The sequence below is a fragment of the Fimicolochytrium jonesii genome, assembly GCF_025526975.1.
Source record: "Fimicolochytrium jonesii strain JEL569 chromosome Unknown EV422scaffold_8, whole genome shotgun sequence".
In the NCBI taxonomy this organism is placed as follows: Eukaryota; Fungi; Chytridiomycota; class Chytridiomycetes; order Spizellomycetales; family Powellomycetaceae; genus Fimicolochytrium; species Fimicolochytrium jonesii.
Window position 1 is genome coordinate 125,875 of NW_026515675.1, and position 21,836 is coordinate 147,710.

At 52.1% G+C, this 21,836-nt stretch overlaps 7 protein-coding genes across 7 annotated transcripts; 3 read left to right on the top strand and 4 right to left on the bottom strand.

Annotated features, from left to right (window-relative positions):
* Nucleotides 1–362: 362 nt before the first annotated feature.
* EV422DRAFT_566416 (uncharacterized protein) lies at nt 363–5,125 on the top strand (the record flags this gene model as incomplete). The annotated part of the gene is made up of 7 exons (XM_053072433.1): nt 363–665; nt 734–928; nt 991–1,146; nt 1,205–1,312; nt 1,380–1,637; nt 1,708–1,930; nt 1,998–5,125. The coding sequence occupies 7 exons, from the start codon at nt 363–365 to the stop codon at nt 5,123–5,125; spliced, it is 4,371 nt and encodes a 1,456-aa protein (XP_052926395.1).
* A 19-nt stretch (nt 5,126–5,144) lies between these two features.
* EV422DRAFT_525214 (uncharacterized protein) lies at nt 5,145–6,170 on the bottom strand. Its single transcript, XM_053070038.1, has 3 exons — nt 5,988–6,170; nt 5,886–5,920; nt 5,145–5,812 (listed from the first exon to the last, which is right to left on the bottom strand). The coding sequence occupies exons 1-3, from the start codon at nt 6,040–6,042 to the stop codon at nt 5,327–5,329; spliced, it is 576 nt and encodes a 191-aa protein (XP_052926396.1). The 5' UTR covers nt 6,043–6,170; the 3' UTR covers nt 5,145–5,326.
* Nucleotides 6,171–6,384: 214 nt separating this feature from the next.
* On the bottom strand, nt 6,385–7,827 carry EV422DRAFT_495262 (uncharacterized protein; the record flags this gene model as incomplete). Its single annotated transcript, XM_053067804.1, has 2 exons — nt 6,385–7,041; nt 7,114–7,827. 2 exons carry the CDS (start codon nt 7,825–7,827, stop codon nt 6,385–6,387), a joined length of 1,371 nt encoding a protein of 456 aa, XP_052926397.1.
* A 1,839-nt stretch (nt 7,828–9,666) lies between these two features.
* EV422DRAFT_525218 (small GTPase) lies at nt 9,667–11,196 on the bottom strand. Its single transcript, XM_053070039.1, has 6 exons — nt 10,934–11,196; nt 10,514–10,709; nt 10,238–10,431; nt 10,095–10,175; nt 9,906–10,018; nt 9,667–9,825 (listed from the first exon to the last, which is right to left on the bottom strand). The coding sequence occupies exons 1-6, from the start codon at nt 10,968–10,970 to the stop codon at nt 9,802–9,804; spliced, it is 645 nt and encodes a 214-aa protein (XP_052926398.1). The 5' UTR covers nt 10,971–11,196; the 3' UTR covers nt 9,667–9,801.
* A 184-nt stretch (nt 11,197–11,380) lies between these two features.
* Nucleotides 11,381–14,008, top strand: EV422DRAFT_412274 (Mur ligase). Its single transcript, XM_053067043.1, has 13 exons — nt 11,381–11,427; nt 11,484–11,588; nt 11,663–11,794; nt 11,866–12,004; nt 12,077–12,204; nt 12,269–12,358; nt 12,432–12,596; nt 12,661–12,738; nt 12,795–12,855; nt 12,917–13,146; nt 13,218–13,270; nt 13,344–13,498; nt 13,576–14,008. The coding sequence occupies exons 2-13, from the start codon at nt 11,547–11,549 to the stop codon at nt 13,830–13,832; spliced, it is 1,530 nt and encodes a 509-aa protein (XP_052926399.1). The 5' UTR covers nt 11,381–11,427; nt 11,484–11,546; the 3' UTR covers nt 13,833–14,008.
* On the bottom strand, nt 13,962–17,576 carry EV422DRAFT_505505 (P-loop containing nucleoside triphosphate hydrolase protein; the record flags this gene model as incomplete). The annotated part of the gene is made up of 17 exons (XM_053068494.1): nt 13,962–14,139; nt 14,218–14,404; nt 14,463–14,734; nt 14,814–15,031; nt 15,122–15,279; nt 15,338–15,879; nt 15,948–16,031; nt 16,091–16,215; nt 16,274–16,317; nt 16,338–16,386; nt 16,447–16,530; nt 16,592–16,611; nt 16,676–16,783; nt 16,830–16,910; nt 17,008–17,158; nt 17,238–17,421; nt 17,557–17,576. The coding sequence occupies 17 exons, from the start codon at nt 17,574–17,576 to the stop codon at nt 13,962–13,964; spliced, it is 2,505 nt and encodes an 834-aa protein (XP_052926400.1).
* Nucleotides 17,577–20,224: 2,648 nt separating this feature from the next.
* Nucleotides 20,225–20,818, top strand: EV422DRAFT_495089 (uncharacterized protein; the record flags this gene model as incomplete). Its single annotated transcript, XM_053067794.1, is given in 2 exon segments — nt 20,225–20,623; nt 20,639–20,818. 2 exon segments carry the CDS (start codon nt 20,225–20,227, stop codon nt 20,816–20,818), a joined length of 579 nt encoding a protein of 192 aa, XP_052926401.1.
* Nucleotides 20,819–21,836: the final 1,018 nt, after the last annotated feature.

A 21,836-nucleotide genomic window follows, 5' to 3' on the forward strand; every position in this document is an offset into this window, starting at 1 on the left:
AGTGTGAGGTGTGAGGAAATCCTCAAGATTCTACGATACGCGTCGTCGCCTGCTCGCCTGAACGCCCTACTATATTATATACTGTACAAGGCATTCGTATCAACATTTGCGGTCTTGAACGTTGGGATCTGATAGAGCAGGATTGACGTCCTTTGCACTGCTCCCCTGTCCTCGCAACGCGTTGAAACACTACAGCATTCAAAGGCAGAAATTCGTGGGCCGATTACTATATACCGAATAGACTTGCGAAAAGGAAGCAACTTCCCTTCGGCATGCTGGGGAGTGAAGACATTCGGCGTGTCAAGCCGGCACGTCGGGTCGACAGGGTCGACAGGAGTCGGGTTCCGCCAGGAAGGTCGAGAATGAGCGACATCCGCACACCTTCGCCACCACTCTCCGCCCGAAGTATGGCTTCTTTACCGCGGTCGGAAATTGCCGACGAGGAGCATCTGTTGAGACATGCAAATATGAAGCTTTGCACATCGATATATCCATACACGGCCGACATGAACGATGAACTGTCATTCGATGAGGGACAGGTCATACGCGTCGTGCGTCAAGTGGAGGGAGGCTGGTGGGAGGGCCTACTGGGTGAGCGCATTGGGTGGTTTCCTGCCAACCATGTTGTTGACCATCTCGTCACAGCCGAGGATCGTGACGAGCAGGTGTGTACATCGAGCATGGAGTTTACGAGAAGACGGACTGACCAAATGACTTGGGCTTCGTCTCGCAGATGCACGGACTTGAGGTGACGCGGGAGCAGGTGGACAAGCTGAGACTGCAAACAATCATGCACAACAATGAGCAGGAAGAGAGACGAAAGATCCAGGCGGGCCTGGAGACGCGGGAAGTGGAGCGAAGCAGGATCTTCGACACATTCGTCGCTGCGGAAAAGCTCTATGCCGATGGTCTAAGAAAATTTATAGATGTACGGGAGGACACTTAACCAGCATCCGCGGCATATCCAATTAATCGCTTTTCGAAATGCAGGAATTTGTTCAACCTCTTCGCGAAGCGAGTTGGTTTCCGCCAGAACACCACAGAGCCATGTTCGGGAACATCCATGATGTCCTTGAATACGAGATTTCGTTCTCTTCAACCGTCGGAACTTCTGAAGCGGGCGTTGCCAGGGCGTTTCTCCACATGGTAGGTTGATATGTACAGATTCCTGCATGTGCTCGAGTTAACAAGAGGCCTCAACTAGGCGGACCGCTTTCGGGATGTGTACACGGAGTACTGCGTGGATCTTTCACAGGCCGTCTCAATGACGACTCAATACGTGACCCACACGCAGCTCCTAGAGTTCCTGCAGGTAACTTCTGTTCGACATGTTACTTTTCGATGAAAATTCTAAGGAGCTAACTCGTTGCGCCAATCAGACCACGAGCGCCGACACCAGTCCTCCCGTTCTGCACTTGGTGTCGAGCCTCCACAAACCCGCGCACTGGAAGAACCGACTTCAGGTCCTCATGCGCCAGCTGCTGGAAGCGACGAGTAGAGATCATAAGGAATATGAACTACTCGAGGACGCATGCGAGAAGCTGGGGGCTATCTTGCAACACATTGGCGATGTAAAACGCATCGCTGAGACGAGAGAGATGATACGAATCATCGAGAAGCAGATTCATGACTGGGAGGTACGTACTCGACCTTCCGCAGTTACCGCCGTTCCCACTTCAGCGACTATACTGAAACTCAATTCTACAGGGTCCCAGTTTGGCGTCATATGGAGATCTCCTCCTATACAGTAACCTCAAGTTGCTAGAAGGAGCACGGAAGAGGGAGCGTCGATTCTATCTTTTCGAGAAGCTTCTTATCATCGTCAAGCCAGAGGATCATGGTAACATGACGACCAGCCTGAAGCTCATTGAGAAGGTTTTGATCGAGAAGAGCGTACTCATCAACCTGGGGGATAGCTCGGAAGGAGATGGTAAGAGAGCAAAATCTTCACAAGTTGAGAATGCTGCCCAACCATTGACATCCCGCAACTCGTTCAGCATCCAACCTCTCCTTCCACTTGGCCCATCAGAGCGAAGATGGTCGCGTCAGAACCCTTTTGTGTACAGCTTTGAACCCCGAACAGAAGACCCAATGGGTGAAAGCGATCACTGACTTGATACACAAGAACGCACATCCGAAGGGCTCTCGCGACATGGAAACCTCCACAGTCGTTTCCGACTTGAAACTGGAAAACAAACCTATCCGGAACTTGAGATGGCTGTCCTCTTGGAGTGACAAGATCCGACGAAAGCGGCCCAGCATGCCGAACCTGAGGGAGTACGGACGTCCAGAGTCACATCGCTTGAAGCGCCCGAAAGGAGACTACAAGTCGATCTCCATGGCTCATCTTGGTGCCCATGATCGTGAGGATCTAGTTTCCGAACGAGGTGGTGGGTTGCGGACGAAACCCCCTCTGGCAAGCGACTTGGCGCATGAGACTGAGAAATCGGAAAGAAAATCGTCCCTTCCACATGCGGATCAGGAAGATGGCCCGTCCCACAAAGCCCTTAAGCGAAGTGCGTCCATTCATCGCACATCGGATTCAACCAGGCCTGTAATGGAAATTCAAGGTCCCTCAATCGAAGGAGTTTGGGGTAGCATCGGAAAAAGGAGGCGTTTGGCATCGGACGAATCCGAGAAACCCTCAATCCACACTCGCTTGCATCGCCGCAATGCAACGAGCTCATCGACCGCATCGACACTACGCAATAGCGCGCACAACTCGGTTGGTGACGATAAGGCGTCGATGATCGTCAGAGAACGCCTGAACTCCCATTCCTCCGAACAAGTTACTGCCGCATCCTCCCAAAGTAGCAGCCCTGCCAGCTTTTTGTGGATGCAGTCTGCGAATACTTCGTCCTCCTTTCCTTCCCAGCCTGCGATCCCGACCAGGTCCACGAGCGGAACATTCGTTTCCTCTCCGCCTGACACACCAATTCCCGATGGCGCGCAGGAGCCGCCCGAGGTTCTGGCGCCTATCGCGAAGCCGATGCGAACCAGCGTCGTTCAGACTCTTGAAGAAAAGGCCGCAGCAAGCCCGTTACCAAAGAGCCGAACACACAAACGACATCGACGGCACGAAAGTCAGCCGATGGTCCGACTAGACCATGAGCGACCGCTGGACGATGTCGCGCTAAAGCGGGAGCGCAGCATACGTCGCTCGTTGCCGCGCGACTTCCCTGCTGCGGCTGAGAGGGATCGAGCGTATGAGGAGTTGATGAAGTCGATGGGCCGTCATCTGCCAGAGGCGGAGAACAACCAGAACAGGAACTCGAAGAAATCTTCAGGCACCTTTTCAACGTCGCAGCGCCAGCCTTCTCCGATAAGTCAGAGCGAATCATCCGTTCAAGTGCCCTCCGTAGTCACGTTACCGATGCCGACGGACCTTGGAACCGTGAGCAGCGCAGGGGAGACGATTGAGCACACGGACGATTTCCCGCTACGACGGGATTCCTCCTCTGTTCGTGAATATCCCGTTCTCTGTACATCCCAAGTTCCGACACTTCACGTGCGCTCAAGGTCTTCCCACACCTATGCCGAGTCCATCGCTCCAAAGTCTCGTCCTTCCCTAGCCCCGTATTCGCAAGGAGGGTCGCGTCAGTTCCCGTACAGCCTGAGTACGTCGCCCTCAACATCGACACTCAACTCGATGGGAAAGTCGGGGTTCCAGCGCAAATCGTCGATTGCCAATTTGGTAACAAAAGTCAGAGGGTCCATCCGATCGCTGTTCAAAACGGAACCGGCAGAACCCGTCGTTCTTCCTTCCGTCGTGCACAATACATCCCAATCTGGACCCTATCTCAATTCAAAGACCCGGAAGTCTAGTTTTGCTGATTTGCGGCAACTCTTCAGTAAGGGCAAAGGGAAGGACACCATCTTGCAAGCTAATCAAAGCACGCTGTCGGTTGACCGGCACGGCCTACGATATCCCGCGGCGACGCTTCCTCGCAGAGCTCTCACGCCCGTGGTCGAATCTTCGCCACCGAAAAGTTCCGCAAACAGCGCAGCACGTGACCCTCGCCCTTCAAAGGACACCGAGAATCGATCGCCTCGCACCAGCAGGTCGCTACCCTCGCTCGCTCGAGAATGGCCGGTGCAGTCTAGTACCGCCTCTAGAATACCAACCCCCCCTGCCGGCAGTACCGTTCAGGAGAGTGTGGAACAACAGAGATCAATCGTCGGCGGAGAGGCTCCTCAGGATGGACCAAGGGGATATTTGGATAGCGGCGTGTACGGGTTGACAGGACGAACGAGTGGCGGAGTTGAGAACGAGTACGTGGTCACTGAACATGGAACCTGGTCGTACAAGTCAGGGCCGGTGCGCACGCAGCGAGATTTTCTTGTATCCGAACGCAAGGGAGATCCATCCACTTCGGCAGAGGTGTCTCCGAAGGACATGGGCGGCGGAGAGGCATCAACGGTGCTGGCAGACTTTCCCAAACCTGTTGCGCCTGTCCCTGTCGATCATCACGCACCAACGCCCATGGATAAAAATCCTGCAGAGCATCCAACACGCAGAGAATCCCTCCTAGTAGCGCAAGCGCCCGAACTCGCGACCAAGCCTTCAATCGGTGAAGTTAGTTTTCGGTCAGGGACTAGTTGGAGCACGGCCACGCGAAAACTCAGTCGAAGGTCATTCCCACCGCCTTATCTGGATAGCGACAGCAGCAGTTATGCGTCGTTTTGCAAAACACCACCCAGACCCATCCGGCATAACCGAGTACTGAGACGTGTTAAGAGTAACCTGGGAACGCTGGACCCTGAGTACTCTCGCAATCTGAGCGCTTTGGTGAATCCAGGCGCTTGCTCGCAGCAACAGCAGCAGCCGGAGGCAAATCGCGTCTCGAACGAACCGAGGGGAGCTCAGGTCCCTACGAAGCCACTGCCCACCACCACCCTGCGTGCTCAGACTGACGCACGCAGTACGGACGACGAACAGGTCGACTACGGCCCAATCATTGGGCGATTGGATGTAGTTCCGATGCGCGTTTATGCTGACCTTGTCCGGAAGTTCGACGCCATGCAGGCAGAGATTCAGGAGCTGAAGGATCACGTCAAGGCAGTGGAGCAACAAATGCAGGCAGCCGGTAGATCACCCGAATCCATAATGCCCGGCATATCTTGAGAAAACGGCGTAATAGAGCTATATTGATTGTGCTACGATGTCTACGATGTACATAAAACTTCCATTACCAATCGAGATTTTGCAACAGTCTAGCCACACGTTCGAGCCATTAACTATTGTATCGCGCAGTCGCCGCTATTCTGAAAAGGTTACATGCGATCAGCTTTTGGAGAACATCTCGCTCCGGTTTCACGACGGCGGTCAACACACCTTCGAACTACGCCTCGCCGGCTGCGACCTGTTTAGCGCTGCATTCCCAGCCTTAATGGCAGCCGCCGACCGCTGCGGTTGTTTCCCTGACGCCGACGAGCCCCTGGAAGACGGGGCACTTCCTTTGCAATCATGCGACAGCTCAGATCGATGACTTATGCAGTACTTTTTGCCGCATCTCGAGCACATGATTGGTAATAGCTCCTTTTTCCCACATCTTCTAAACGAACAGACATTCGAATACGCCGGAGCCGTCGAAGTCGCTTCCTCTGGACATCCTGCATTGATATGCGCCTCGACGCGTGTATTTGGATCTTCCCCTCGTTTCGTCGGTACTATGCGGTTGCAGACTGGACAGGTCACTGCCCGGGCATCGGCGAGATGGGGGGGAAGGTCTGGGCAGACGTGCCCGCGTTCTGGGGTGGAGGACTTTGATGGGTCGACGGGGATGGGGTTGAAGTGTGGTTGGCAAAACACCTGTCCAAGGTTTTCCGTAAGTCAGCATAACCGCAGGCCAGCGGAAATGAAAAACATATTGAGGTCCTCTTACCTCCTCACAATGTAAGCATTTCAATGGTAGGAAGTCTATAGTTTTCCCGGAGACGAATGAGTATGGATTCTTGTTCGGACTTCGAGGGACAATGAGATTTACCATTCTGATTGCAGTGAGGAACGGTGCAGTGCTTTCCAAGGTTCGGGAGCTCCATAATGACTTCTTCCTTTCGCCGTCGTTGAGATGTTCAGTGCTTCACTCTGCGTATTCTAGTCCGTGCTGGTGCTTCGCTGCCTTTTGCGGCCTGTCTTGCGAAACGGAAAGGCCGAGAACTGTATGCGACGCCTCACTTGACGCGATGACAAAACCATGACAAAATTACAGGGAGAAGATTATTATATGAAAGTAAACGCTATACAATGAGGGGATGATGGATAGGAAGGTTGCCCATGAGGGAAGAGGGGATATGGCAATCACAAGGCCGAGAATCTACATCTAGGAAATTCGTAGGTGGTCGCCTCTCGAATCATGTGGGGGTTAGGGTTGGTTGATCGCTTCAGAGGTAGTTGGTGTTGTTACCGAGCAGGCCAGCCAAATGCTCGGACTCATCCATCGAACTCATACTGTCGACGTGTTGCACCATTCCCCCGGCTCCAAAGGCGTCAACGCCCATGGGGCCATTCATGGGGACATTGTCTCCGGCCGCGGCAGCAGCAGCGACCGCAGCGGCGCGTTGCGCTGCGCTCTCTCTTGGTGGTCGAGGAGGGTTTCCGCAGCGGTCCTTGCCAAAGTTGATTCGGTATTGGCCGTAGCCTTTGGAGTCGTCCGATTTTAATGCTTCGACGGCTTTGACGGCGCTGGTGAGGTCGACAAAGTTGACGAAACCAATGTTCTTGTCGGCTATGATGTTGATCAGTTCGATGTCGCCAAACTCGGAAAAGTCCTTCCGCAGGCGGTCTTCAGAGATGGATTCGTCGATTGCCCCTATGTACACGTTGCGCGAAGCTCCCGACTGGACCGCTGTTGCCACTCCAGGTGGCAGAGCGCTCGGCTTGCCCCATCCAACCTTCAATCGCTTGCCTTTCAGAACGAGGCCTTCGTAGTTGCCGCGGTTGTAGAAGTTCACCGCAGCGGAGGGGTCGATGAACGTCACGAAAGCAATGTTCTTGTCCGGCATGTACTTAATATTTTGGAGGATTCCGCCACGGATGACCTAAGAAACGAAACATGATATATTAGTCACTGCCTCAACTTACTGGCTGTGTTGAAACCTCACGCCACTCACATCACACAGGTCTTTCGTTGTTACATCAGGGTGTATGCTACCCAGGTACACCGTTCGGTTGGTAGCGCCTCCGCTCAGACCGCTGAATGGGTCATTGTATCCCATTCCATACCCAACACCCATCCCGTGTCCGAAACTCGTTGCTCCTGCATACACAAGGCCTCCTGGGGTCGTAGGCGGCGATGGGCGTGTGCTTCCGGGGCCCTTCGGCTGATACGCGCATCGGTCCTTTCCGTAGTTCACTCTCCGGGTAGCCCACCGTGGCTCATTCGGCAGGTTCTGCACGGCCTTCATGGCAGCGACAATGGATGCCATGTGTACGAACGCGATGCGTTTATCGGGGAGGATCTTGACTTGGTCGATCGGCCCAAACTTCCCGAACTCTTGATGCAGCACCGTATCTGTAACGCTCTCATCGATGTTCCCCAGGAAAACATTCCGAGATGCGCCACCTTGTACTGCCGCGAGGATAGCGGGAGGTATCGGGGTGTGCTTTCCCCATCCAACTTTCAGTTCCGATGTCTGCAGATGAGGTCGTTTGTTTTGGCACTCCAGATGGAATGCATGGGCAGCGGACGATTCGACGAATGTGATGAACGCGCAGTTCTTCTCTTCCAAGATCTTCACTTGTTCAAGGGCCCCGCCCCTGACAAGGTTGATTACGTCCTCGTACGTCGTCAGTGATGGCAGATTCCCGAGATACACTGTGCGCATCGTGTGATTGAAAGCCTGGTTTCCGGCGAATGTTTGGTTCGCAGCATAGTGCACGGCTGGATACTGAGACGTGTATCCATTCTGGGGGAATTGCACAGCGTGTTGGAACTGATTTGGCGCCATGCCCTGGTAGGTCGGCATGCCTTGAGCGCCATTTTGATTGTGCTGCTGAGGAGACATCCCTGCCATACCGGCCATCCCACCCATGCCACCCATGCCGCTCAACACGCTCATGTATCGGCCCATCGAACCAAACTGTTGATATAAGTCGGCATTGTTCTGGTTGTAACCGGCTGGCGGGCTCGCGGCGAGAGGGTAACCGTACGGTGGCTGAGGGCTAAATCTCGGTTTTTTGTAATTATCAACGGGCGGCTGAGGGCCATAGTCGTTGCTGCGCTTCATAGCGGCAATTGTGGGAGGGAGGAACGCCGGCAGTTTGCTGATAGTCAAACTCGGATTAGGAATCACTGAAAATCGGTACACTCGGATAATCTCGTACGCACTCACCCTTTCTAATAGGTGCGACAACTGAAAGTTGGCGCGTTCGATTCGGAAGTAAGGTATTCTTCGGCAGCTGCAAATGAAGAATTTTGGAGCGAATCGTCAGCTCTGCTATGGGATGAGATCTGCCGGAATCTCAGGCTTCGACACTTACGATATATAGCGAAGTAATCGGGTAAGCTACGATTCTCCAGAAGCTGTTGGATAGGAGTGGCTTCCGTTAGAACTCTGAGCTGTCCATGAGCAAAGAAGCTTCCGTCTTTCGGCGGCGCCTTTCGCACCTTCGAATAATACGCAAGGACAGGGTATCAACAGCAGAAAGTCTCATAGAAGAACCGAAATACAGTATGAAGCAGCTTAGTGAGTGTACTAAAATGAAGAGGAAGAATGTCAGGAAAGCAAAAACGGAAATGGTGGAGATAAGCCTTGTCGAGAGAACAGTCGAGAGAACGACTTGGAGATAGCAGCGAATGCAAAAGCAAGAGCAAGCCTCTCTGCGAGAAACCGCTGGCAGCACGCTGATCCTCACACCTGTCGGCATCGACCGATTGGAGGCCTGTGACATTTGAGCAACGCGACTGGAGACTTACCAGGATACTGCAAAGACCCTTCATGTGGATATGAAGGCGGGATGCAGGTTGTTATTGGGTAAAGCCTCCGATGAGAGTGTCGATCGCCGGCTTGAACCTTCCAGGGCAATTGGCGCGAAAATGACGTCTATAGAGGTATCGCGGGGGCCTAAACGCCTTCGTTGACTGCCCAGGATAGAGACGGCAGATAGCTTTCAAGATCTTGCACACAACAGCTGCGGTGCAATCGTCGAGCTATAGTTGCCCGTCTTTGCGGCCGCTGCAAGGGGGGTATATCGAGGCCGTTGGAGGAGTCCAGCGCGTGCGGCAAGGGGAAGAGCGAAAATTGGGGAGGCACGCACTCAATCAGCGAAGCATCAGCTGGCGTTATCACCACAAGAGTTGGATCGCAAAGCTTGCTAAAGCAGAAAACGCGCGATCTTAATCAAAATGGTCGGCATTCTCCGATTTCCGGTTTAATCAACGCGCCCGCGCGTTCCATTCAGCGCGTTGTCTGACACTTAGGCTGGACTGCAATTACAACCACAACCAGCGGCCAAATTGCAGAAAGGTCCACTCACGTAAGCCTCGTTGCGTGCGCTGTGGGTTGCGGCGACAGCCTCTCAAACTGCATGTGAAGGCCTTGTCCTCCGCTTCCCTTCACCCAGTTTGCCGTCATTAGTAGTCTAGCGAAGGAACTGGATCTGCATGCATGGAGTGAGCGTGTTACTCTCTCGGAGGCAAACTCATGCGCCGCTGAGATCCAATCCAGATGAAATTAACTGCCCGGCACTCCTTCATGTGATGCGACCTCTATGGGGGTTCACAGATATTTTTTGAACGTTAACAAAAAGTACATAACAAAATGCATCATTGAAAGAAATCGAGGTCGGTACTTGTGAGTCTAACAGCAACCTCCTGCCTTTTTCTGTAAGGAAAATGCGGCAAATTAAGGATCTGGAACTAGCTCCGCTTTTCGACAATGTTTTGATCCTCATCTTCACTTACCGGCGCATTCGTGTCCGTTGGTGCGACCGTGATCGACTGGCCGGCGCCAGGACCCGCCCCGCGTTCGTTGTTTTCAGACTCCAAAGCCTTGTTGGAAACAATCCTGTAGATCTCTGGAAAACGGAACACGGCTCATTTCAGTAAAAGGAGACTTTCCAGGTATGATTCAATAGGAGAAATCGTTCTCACCAGTCAAGATCTTTTGGAATGCCAGCTCTACATTAGTCGCGTCCAATGCGGACGTCTCGATAAACGATAGGCCGTTCTCAGCTGATCGAGAATGTCAGTTGAAGCTCCAAATTTTAGCCAATCTCATGAAAAGCAAAACGTACTGGCAAACTGCTTGGCCTCATCCGTAGGCACGGCCCTTGCGTACTTCAAATCGCTCTTGTTTCCGACCAACATGATGACGATGTTGGTGTCCGCGTGATCCCTCAGTTCCTTTAACCAACGGTTGACGTTCTCATATGTTTGCTGCTTTGCAATGTCGTAGACCAGAAGAGCGCCGACTGCTCCACGATAATAGCTATTTTCGCGATGCATTCCTTTTCAGTAAAGGGAATTCCTTCCGAAAACCAAACTCCGTGTGTGGGTTCAACTCAACTTACGCGCTAGTAATCGCCCTGTACCGCTCCTGCCCCGCGGTATCCCAAATCTGCGCCTTGATGACCTTTCCATCCACATTTATGCTCCTGGTCGCAAACTCGACTCCGATAGTAGACTTGGACTCCAAGTTGAACTCGTTTCGCGTGAACCGCCCCAACAGATTGGATTTACCGACTCCGGAATCTCCGATAAGAACAACTGTAGAAGCGCGAGAAACGGAGTTAGAGAAGATTACGGGTGCCTGTATGCATCCAGGAGCCTGTGGTGGCGGATATTCCCACTCTCAGTTTGTTCAACGCCGTCCTCTGCGTCCGTCGGTCTTGGGCGGCGTGAACGAGCCGGAAATCTCCCAAATCCACCTCCGTTGACGTCCACCAAGTCGCAATATTCCAGGTAGGAGTGTAGTGTAGCACCAAGCATACCTTTGAACAGGTAGTCGTACTCGTCGTCTTTGCTCATCTTGGCGGGTTACTTAAGATGTGAAGGTGGGAAACTGGAAGCTGCACCTGCTATGGATATGCGCTCGCACAACACTGCGGCCAGTTAACGAAGGAGGGGGAGCTGTGCTCTGCTGAAGCTGGTTGGCAACAAGGTTGGTGCAAGAGTCTTCTGACGCTACTGGTTTTTGAGTTCTGTTTGTTTCTTCTGGACGGTCTCGAATTAGCGGCGGGGAAGCTGAATGCAGTTCGATTGTTTGACGCCTCATCAGATGAGCGTGCGTGTTTCACCACTGTTACAACACAGTGAGTTGCACGGAGCATAAGGCTTCCGTTGGGCATCACGTGTCACAAAAATAAAAACATTTAAAGTGCATCCATACACGCGCAAAGCGACACACACAAAATGGGGCACCGATGTTGCCGGGAATTGAACAGCATTTTCGACCCACTTGTCTGGGAACGTCGCTCTCAGAAAGGTTGAGCGTTCACTCTCACGTACATGAGGTTACCTCAACAAAGCTTGTTGTCTCAGGTCATTCGCCGCTCAGCCCTGCATCTCGGCCCATTTCGATCATCTTGCGTCCATAGTCGTCATATGAACGCGAAGCCTTTCGTCACCATGCAGCGTACATATGAGGTTAGATGGTACCGGTTAAGCTCGGGTGCGATTAAGCGGAAGGGTAGCTGAATGAGATATTTGCTGCCATATAGGATGCAGTTCAAGCCCTGAACAGCCTCCAGACAAATGCGGCAGTGCTGGAGCAGCTCCGAAAGGCGGGGAATGCCATGAACCAGCGGAGCATGCCTGAGATGATACAATACGTGGAGCGGATTGGATATAAGGTGGATACGTTCTCAGCTGAAGCGCAGATTGAGGGGATCTTGGCTGACGGTTGGGAATACTATACGCGAAGGTTTCGGATTTAAACAAACTGAATGTGGTGCACGTAGCGGGAACGAAAGGGAAAGGCTCTACTTCTGCCATTAGCGATTCAATACTGCGAAGATTACGACGAGTCGACAACGGAGGGGTGGAACGAAATATCAAAACAGGCATGCAGCGCTACTGTTTGACCTTTTAGTCGGGAGATTCACGTCGTCGCTGACATGCGACCCTTCGCACAGGACTCTTCACATCACCGCACTTAATTGAAGCACGCGAGCGGATACGAATCAATGGAGATCCGATTGAAAAGCAGCTTTTCGCCAAATACTTCTTCGAAGTTTGGGATGCTCTGGGAGCGTCTCGCGCGGTAATCAATGCTTATCTGGCCCTGCGCGCCGTCTCCGGATGGAATACTGAAGAAGGGCAGATAGACAGCACCTGGTTTTGAGAATACCCCACAGCGACCACAATACTTCAGATACTTGACTTTGATGGCCATTCATACATTCCTGCAGGAACAAGTAGGCTGCCGTATAACTTGTTTCTCTCTCTCGCACAGAGATCAACCAGGAGCTGACAATATCCTTCACCAAGGTTGATGCAGTGGTCCTTGAGGTCGGCATGGGAGGCGAATACGATTCTACAAACGTAGTCGAAAAGCCAATCGTGTGCGGAATAACCGCGCTCGGGTACGACCACACACCACTACTGGGAACGACACTTGCCGAAATCGCATGGCATAAAGCGGGCATCATGAAGGTTAGTCTCGGAAACCAGAGTGGCCTATTATCTGCGAAGTAGCGTGGTCTTAACGTGGGACTAGACTGGGGTTCCAGTGATTTCTGCTCCGCAACCCGCGGAAACGATCCCAGTGTTGGAGAAACGCGCTGAGGAACGACAAGTAAGTCTATCTTCATCTTTATCGCGTCGGATTCAGGCTGACAAACGTCCGGTTAGGTAGCACGATATGCAGTCATTGACTCAAAAGACTTTGAATATGTACAAAAGCGAAAGCTTGGTAAGGAGTGACGAAACCCGTCCTCAAAGTATATTCCCTCAATAACATCATCGCGATTCAGGTCTGCCAGGAGCATACCAGCAAGCGAACGGCGCGCTAGCCGTCCGATTATGCCAGGCCTGGATCGAGGACCAGAAGATCAAGGGCGTACAGTTTGTCAACGAACAGGCAGCGATTGATTCGGGGTTGGAGAATGCCAAGTGGCCTGGCAGAGCGCAGAAATATGTGACACCGGATCATCCTGGCGTGACTTGGTATCTGGATGGAGCGCATACCAAGGAGAGCATGCAGGTGAGACGGCGGTGTTCAGTGCGCTCGAAGTGCCATCATGTTTCTCACGTGGGCTGTTGCACGTGCAATAGGTCTGCGCAGATTGGTTCGAACAGGAGCAACAAGGATCAGTTCCATCTACAGAGTAAGTTACACTCTTGCCGGATTCACGCGATCAGGCCTTGAGAGTAACTATACGCATTCACGTCTGTTCATAGTGGACAAAGCAGGGTCCTCATATTCAACTGCACAAAAGGTCGTGACGGTATCGTCTTACTCAAATCCTTAGTGGACTTGCACCGATCCTCGCTCCCGTTCTCCCGCGTAATCTTTTGCTCCAACGATGCGTACCGGCCAGACTTCGGGCCTCAACGTGAGTTTGCGGTGGCCTCCACTACGGGTTTTGGAATACCGGAATAACACTGACCCGTTTCTCTTCCGGCGACACAGGGGTAGATCAAATCAACAACACAGTATTCCGAGACGAAGAGCTCTTGATTCAGAAGGAGCTCGCAGCCGCCTGGCGCACGCTGAGCGGCAGCGAAGGTGGCGCGGCAAAGGAGGTTCCGATCGAAATCCAGCCCAGCATCGACGACGCCGTGCGGTCGATTGTCACGGATACGAATGCGAAGCAAAATGTGCTCGTGACAGGCAGTTTGTATCTCATCGGCGGACTTCTTACTGTTTTGAAGGCACCCACTATGTAGAATGAGCCCCGGCGTAGCTTATCAAATCTATACTTGCGAAGCCCAGACATGTCTTCATAGAATCAGACAGACAGGTTTCGGCAATCTAGAAATAGTCTATTCGAGATTCTCCACCAAGGAAGTGGAAAACTATCGTGGATCACCACACAGACGCCGCGTCTCATCGCTAATGATCTGGTCATACTTGTCCGATCCCTGCTTGATTTCCTTGATGCGCTGCATCCAGGCCGTTTTGTAGTTGAGCGAGATCTTCCCAAATAGGAAGCATTGATTTTCCAGGAGAGCCGCCACAGCATCTAACAATGACCTACGAGGGTTGCAATTATCAGGGTTGCGCGAGTACCGTGTGCTTCAACATTGTGTCTCCCGGTGATGTAGAACGCACTTTCTCTGGTCCGCATTCATCTGGTCACCCAACCTGCCGACCATCGCCTCCTCCTCGCAGCGCAAAGCAACCGCCTGTCGTAATTGGGTAAACGCGCGCTCCCGGTCCGCCAACGTTAAATCAGCGACTGAATGCCTTTCAGAGATAATTAAAGGATACTGGGTTCGGGCCATTTCCTTGGCGCTCACTGCGACGAGGTCGAATAAACATGAGAGTGGAAAGAGCCGAGAATATCCGAAACGTACCAAAAACAGCCTCGCGTCTCCGCCCTCTGCCCAACAGATCCAAAGTCGTTGGCGGAGCCTGATGTAAAGCTCTTCCCAAACCCGTTCGGAACCCGAACCCCATATCTCCCTCAAACCCATCTTCGTCCAGAATGGCCTCCTCGTTGAATCGTCGTCGCTTCCTGAACGATGACTGATCATCGGACCCGGTTATGCCGTAATTCAGAGTGGATTCGCCTGATGAGCGTTTGTTTGGTGGGGCTACCCAGCTCCCGTCTTTTAGGCGATAGTTCCTTTTCGCCAACGATGTATTAGGGCATGAGAACGCCAGAGAACTAACTCACATAAAGTGGCCGAAGACATAAGTCTTACCCGCCAGCCTCGAACTGCTTTCCAGAGATGATCCCACCCAACTCCTGCTTAGCCCCGCCAAGTGCCTCTTCCTTCGCTTTCTTCACTTTGTCAGGATCCTTGCACACATCGCACCGTTTGCCAGGACATAGCTCTTCTGCTTTGGGATTTACGGTTCCAAAGTATTGCTCAAAGAATACGTGTCTACACGTCTTGACGTTTTCACAATATTCCACAAGCTGTAATCGAGATGGCGTCATTGATGTGCACGGCGGGTCGCTCTATTTGGGGCGGGTCACTCTATTCATAGTCCGAGACATCAAACGCACCTGGCTGAAGCTCTTGATTGCATTGGGAGACCCGCTACCTTCCGACTGAGCTGTTTGGAGGAGGTATGTTTGTCGGTCACGGTCCTGGTGACTGTAGTACAGGATACAACGCGAGATCTTTCCATCTCGCCCTGCCCTCCCACTTTCCTGATAATACGCTGTGGTACGCTGTGATCAGCGGCTGTCCATTTGGCAAACTGAAAGTCGGAAGTTTACCTTCCACAGACTTCGACATGTCCCAGTGAATGACATATCGCACATCCTTCTTGTCGATTCCCATTCCAAATGATATCGTGGCAACAACTACATCGACCACGTCCGTGTCTGTTGGCGCAGGTTTCTCTTCCATGTCTTTGTCGGGCTTTTCTGGGACTACACTCTGCGCCGAGGTCCCACTCCACGCAGCCAACAAAGCTCTCCTCTCCGAGTCCTTCAATCCGGCATGATAACTCCTTGCATGAACCCCGTTTATCCTAAGTCTCGCCGCCACCTCATCGCACATCGCTCGGGTAGAGCAGTATATGATCCCACATATCCCTTCGATCCTTTCCGCTGTCTTGGCTGTCCCTAGACGTCTCGCTCGATTCGAATATATCTTCCTGAGGAACTGGAGGAGGTCTGGATACGGATCGTTGCTGAGATCTTTAGATTTGAATCGGATCTCGTAATGAAGATTCGGTCGATTGAAGGAGCTCAGAAAGACGTCTAGCTCCGGCGGCTCTCGCAAATGCAGCTGTTTTATAATGTCGGCTCGCACTCTGTCGGCGAATCCGCGACATCAGCACACACGAAAATAATATTATCTCAATTGGCACACTGAACCTACACGTCTGTCGCTGTTGCGGTAAGCGCCATGACTGGGATCTGTGGAAAGCTGTCTTTAAACCACATCAAGCGGCGGTAGTCCGATCTACAAGTCAAAACTCAGCAAGCCGGATTGTCGAAAAGCGCTTCCTGCCAGACTCAAACCTGAAGTCCTGACCCCAGTCAGATATACAGTGAGCTTCATCCACTACAAGGCGCGCCAGCATGCCCCGCCCGTGAAGCTTGGTCATGATTGTTCGAAAGTTATCCGTGGCCATCAACTCGGGTGTCTGTCCAGCTCATCAGTATGTTGTGCGACGCTCTGGACACTGAAGGGATGATCCTTACAACTTGATTGTTGTGAGCATCATACTGATAGTGTTTGGTGTTTTCTGCGACTATGATAGCTCACCGTAAAGTAACTTTATATTGGGCTTTGCAAAGTCCAAATCTGCCATTATCTGTAGTTAAGCGTTAAGCAGCGATGCACCGCTGACGGAGAGCCGCGGCGATATATTGACCTCCTTTCGTTCCTTGACTTTCAAAGTGGAGTTCAATGTCGCCGCTTTCACTCCAAGCTTCTTCAAGGCATCCACCTGGTTTTGCTGTTTGGCTTGTTCAGTATTCATAGCGCTATCAATGTGGCATATACCGGAGTGCACTCACGATCAAGGCTGCAAACGGCGCTGTATGATTAAGCTTCGGCCTTCAGGAAAACCGACGCGAAAACGGATGAACTATCCAGCCTACCTAGAAGCGGCGAGACGACGAGCGTGACCCCTTCATCTATGACCCCTGGCAGTTGATATGTCAGACTTTTCCCACCACCCGTCGGCATGATGACGAGGCAATCACGGCCTGTGGTTGGAAGGGGCGTCAGCAGAACTCTCTCGATGACGCGTACACACTCCCGCAGAAACCTTACCCGCCAGCGTTGTTTTGATAACATCGAGCTGCGTTCCTCGAAACTCCTCCAATCCGAAAACTGTTGCAACGCGCAACATAGACATGCTCTTAGTAAGAAAAACCGGGACGGTCGCAAGCCCTCCGCTCTGTGAGTTGTGTAGAACGATGGCACTGACCTTTCTTGAGAGTCGCTATTAAAGTAGCATCCTTTGGCGACATCTCCAACCCACGTTGCGGTTTTGGAGGAGGTCCATTTCCGGCGAAATTCAGGGTAGTCTTCTTTCCAAAATACGACGTAATCCGTGTCGACATTGCAACAACTTGCGACTAGACCTTGAGAAGATCAAGGGTTGCCCGAGTCGGCAGAAGCTCAGCCGGCGCAGTAAGACAGCAGCTGGTCACTCACCCACTCTCCATCAGTCAGCATGCCCCAAACTTCAAGCATGCATATTGGTCTTGGGGGAACGGGCTGTGGAAAACTTGAAAACCTCAGGAAACCCTGGTTCCGGTTCTGAATGGGGCGCTGAATCAGCCTTGTCCGCATGCTCCGGACAGATTCTGTCAAATTACGCGGCGTGCACACCCAGGTGCTGCTGAATCTCAGCAGCATATCACGTGACCCCGCACTAGTGGGCTTAGGGTGCGCTGCGGGGGATGACGTGGAATGGGGGACTGCGCCACGTGCGGCCAATACTGTCGATTTGATGGCGGCCGGCGCCACTTACCACATAGCCGGTACCATCATAGTAGGTCCCCATTAATTACGCAACCTCGTTCGCCGGTACACTGCCGGGGATAGCTACCAGCTTTCTGGTGGAAGCGTTGATTGACGCGATCCACGTTGCCGGGCGTACGCGTACCGGGGCCCTGGAAAGCATTATTTAGGCTCATCCCTGGGGAGTCACGTGTTTGGTTACTGACCCGACGACCTGGTTGCAATATGAGCTCAAATTAAGTAACGTGGTATCACATGACGCTTTATGAAGAATTCTATTGTGAGTCATGAGTCATACCATTCGTGATGGAGAATTTATGACTCATACACGCGTCGCATTCCAAATCAACTAATGAAATCTGAACCCTGGTTTCCGGGTTCCATCTTCTATTCAAAGACCGAACCGGGGCGTTGTGAGCCGTGACCGCGGCTGTGATAAGTGGCATCTTTTGAATACGTACTTGTGTCTGAGCCAGGGTAGGCTTGGCCATAGCCGGTACCAGAGTCCCGGAAGCGCTGTAATACCGAGTTCCCGGAACAATGTGGTGAGTCAATGAGTCATTCCCCCATTCCACGTCATCTACACCTTGTGGAACATTGGCTCTGGAGTGCGCGAATATCGGCTCTCCTCAGGGTGTTCTTCAGTTTTTAAATTTGATTTAAATTTGATTTGAATTTAAATTTACATCCGATTTGAATTTCCTTGCTTTTACACCACCCTGGTGCACACCGTGTCTTTTGCACCTTTGCAAGATGGGACTGAGCAGCAAACCAACCCGCATCCGTTTGGAAAGCACCTTACGCACGAAGACTTCCTCAAGCAATATACTAGGGAAGTTGATCACGATCACCCGTACACCCGTCTCTACAAGGACATCGTTGTCGTAGCCGACAGGCAAACAGATGAGATTGTATTTGCGGCAAGGTTTTGTCCATTTGCGGATATGTCCACGGATGACAGAACCCGTTTCGAGGAGATCGCGCTCCACCTCAACCACCAGCGAGAGCTCGTTTACCTGGTGACGATAAACGGTGCACAGACATCCGGCACCATGATCGGTGTTGGGTGGCGTGCGGGTATGGATGGTGGGAAAAGCATGGGGATCTACCAACCACGAAAAAAGGATTCCGTCAGTGTGCAGAAGTGGCGCGCCTTACAAGCTGAGTTACCAAAAAGTGAGGCGCATTACATCTACTTTCTCAATAAGCTTTTGCCTTACCTCTTGTCTCGCATCAAAAAGCGGGCAAAGGAACTACGCGTGCCAAGCATTTCACAAGCGGAATTCGGCAACCTCGTTGCAGACGACCCCTTCGCCAGCAATATCACCGCCACATGGGATGATTTTGCCAATAAATTCCCCCGCGATAACGACACATCGAAACTCACATATGGAATCTGGTTCCCTGTCTCGAACACAACGGGCAAGCTGAAAAGCAAGGCGGATGGATTCGCCTGTCATGGTGGAGTCTTTGTGAATGCAGACTATCGTGTATACGTGGACTTTGATGCGTGCGATGGCGTTGTCGAAATCGTTTGGCAAGGGCCTGAGGATGCACACGCAACCACGTCGTCCGTCAGAGGCCAAGACTCGAATCGCCTCGGGACCTCCGTTCAAATCAACGAGAAGCTGGCAAAACGAGTCGAACGGTTGTTGCGGGAGGAGGGTGTCATTGCTGCTGGGCGCATCCTTGGGCTTGCTGAGACTTTAGATCGATTGCAGACTTTAGAACATTTGCGCTGACCCATTCTGATTTGTATCGAATACCATAAACTTTACATATATAAAGTATGTGCGTTTTGAGAACGGTACGCCGGTCGGAGTTTTCCCCGACAAGCAAATGAACGGAGTTTGCCGCCGAGTGATGCTGGTAGTGTGGCTGTTGAGTGCGCTTGTCTGTGATGAGTGCGGTGGCCTGAGCGCCCATCCTTCGCCGCATCCCGAGCCTTCCCGCAAACCCCACAGCCGATGAAATTGCGGAATGGGAAGAGAATCTCTCTCACGCCGAGCAGGTCGTCGCCTCTATTGAGCGAGACAACCAGGCTGCCCTCATCGCCGCCCTCGAAAGAAAGTGGGAAAGGCTTGCAGAACGCCACCACGCTGGAAGCGTACGCACGACGACATGTCCACATCGAATGCGCCCATCCCCATCCCCAAACACCGCCTCTTGAGGCAGAACAACGGGCTCTGACGGCACGTCGCGACGCCGCTCTCATCCATAGACTCTAGAGGACTACGTTCCTCGTCCAGAGTACAACTGTATAGTACTTAGACGCGCGGCCTAAGGTTACCGGCCTTCCTTGGGAAGAAGCTTAGGCGCCCAATTTACTGGGATCGACAATTAGTAAATCGAGTTGGGCTCGACATCTGGCTCGAGTTGTGGGCACATTATCGATAGCTGATCTCCAGCCCTTTTTTAAGGGGACCTACTTCTCAATATGCCAATTTACTCAGCTGCGTACCGGAGACCAGGGTCTTGTCAAGCTAAACTTGGCACAGTGCGGGATTGGTGTCCAGAGTCGATCTCAAATGGGAGTAAATTCATGTGTGCGAGATCCACCAGGCCTGTCTCCAGAGTCCAGACCCGTCTCCAGATCCAGAGCTAGGGGAGTCTCTGTCCCGAGCCTGTCTCCAGTCGCCAAGCCTGTCTCCAGCCTGTCTCCAGTCGTGTCTGCCCTCATGAACAACCTCTGGACTGAACCTGCCTTCATCTGCGCACTCTACCTTGCCGCCACTCAGCCAGTGCGGAAGAGATGCCTTCCTGGCAATCGTCGGAGCCTCCGGATCAGCCTCTGGGAGCGGGAGAAGCTCCATCAACCTCCCAACGCCGGAGATGGGGACCCGTTTATCAAGCACTTCCGTGTGGCTTGCGGCCTTTTCGAGTGGATTGCTGCACAGCTTTCCCGTGTCTTGTATAAAGATCTGGCTCGGGGAGGTCTCCCTGTGCCCAAGCGCCTCGCAATAGCTCTATATCGGTGGGCTCATGGGACTTCCGAGCCAGTCGTATCCCATGTCTTTCAGGTCTCCCGCACTGCCGTGCGTGTCACATGCAAGGATGTGGCAGTTGCAATCAAGGATGTGCTTTGAGACAAGGTTATTAGGATGCCTCCCCCGTCAGATCTGGCTGCATGGGGTCATATTGCCTCTGGTTTTGCGTCTCGCCGTGGCATATACCCTTGTGGAGGAGCGATAGACGGCACCCACTTCAGACTGCAAAAACCTCCCGGGGATGAGATTCATAATGCGTACACCAACCGTAAGGGCACACAGTAGATTATCTGCCAGGCGGTTTGTGACTCTCAGGGCCTTTTTCGCGACGTAAGTACATGGAGACAGGGATGGAGACGGCGACGGAGACGGAGACGGCGATGGAGACGGAGACGGGTGGATCAGTGCATAGCATAAACCAATGGTTTATGCTATGCACTGATCCACTATACTATTACACTGTGCATTAACCGTACCGGGCTCTACTTTACACTGTGCATTAACCGTAGCGGCTGCTGAAAGTGTTATGCATTAACCGTATTCCTGATGTAGGGTGTAATGTATTAACCATGTATCCTACACCTCTGGTATTATGCATTAACCGTACCAGCCTATGAGCCATTAACCAGGAGTCGGGTAAGACCGTGTTCTTCAGTTCCCACGACGCGCTGTCAAATTCTGTTACTTTCCCTTCACAATCTAAGCCACCGGGACATTCGGATGTCCCAAGAACCATGCGTTATATGAGTACGATGTGTACAATGAGTATCAATTTGACACCTCCCATACCCATCCCTCACCGACTCTCACCATTTGTCTATCTCATACAAAAAGGTCCTTTCCGCCATGATTTCAACCACTTTCTCAAAACTACCCTATCTGTCGCGCAAGTACGATGAGGTATATGAATATGATGAGCATCAATTTGACACCTCCAATACCCAGGCCTCCCCGATGTACAAATGCCCAAACTATCACAAAAAGGTCGCTTTCGCCATTATTTCAGCCACTTTCTCAAAACTACTCTATCTGTTGGGCGAGTACAATGAGTTATGTGAGTACGATGAGTATCAATTTGACACCTCCAGAACCCAGCCCTCCCCGACGCACAAATGCTTCAGAATCATAAATCGGCCCTTTTCACCGTGATTTCTCAAATCCGTATGTTCAGAAGCGTGAGTATAATGAGTACGATGAGTAGAATGAGTATCACTTTGACATCTCCGCTTCCTGATCCCCCACGAAAAAATGCGATATTTTGAAATGTCATTTTTGTCGTAAATTTCGGTTTTTTCGACCCAAA

Bases quoted from the DNA above. Each gene is read 5' to 3' on its own strand.
- EV422DRAFT_525218 (XM_053070039.1), bottom strand. From the start codon at position 10,970: ATGAGCAAAGACGACGAGTACGACTACCTGTTCAAAG. The intron at 10,710-10,933 runs GTATGCTTGGTG...GCGCTTCTACAG, and splicing joins GTACGACTACCTGTTCAAAG to TTGTTCTTATCGGAGATTCC. The intron at 10,432-10,513 runs GTAAGTTGAGTT...TCGCGAAAATAG, and splicing joins TACAGGGCGATTACTAGCGC to CTATTATCGTGGAGCAGTCG.
- EV422DRAFT_525214 (XM_053070038.1), bottom strand. From the start codon at position 6,042: ATGGAGCTCCCGAACCTTGGAAAGCACTGCACCGTTCCTCACTGCAAT. The intron at 5,921-5,987 runs GTAAATCTCATT...GGAAAACTATAG, and splicing joins TCCTCACTGCAATCAGAATG to ACTTCCTACCATTGAAATGC. The intron at 5,813-5,885 runs GTAAGAGGACCT...AACCTTGGACAG, and splicing joins AATGCTTACATTGTGAGGAG to GTGTTTTGCCAACCACACTT.
- EV422DRAFT_412274 (XM_053067043.1), top strand. From the start codon at position 11,547: ATGAACGCGAAGCCTTTCGTCACCATGCAGCGTACATATGAG. The intron at 12,856-12,916 runs GTAAGGAGTGAC...ATCGCGATTCAG, and splicing joins TGTACAAAAGCGAAAGCTTG to GTCTGCCAGGAGCATACCAG. The intron at 13,271-13,343 runs GTAAGTTACACT...GTCTGTTCATAG, and splicing joins GGATCAGTTCCATCTACAGA to TGGACAAAGCAGGGTCCTCA.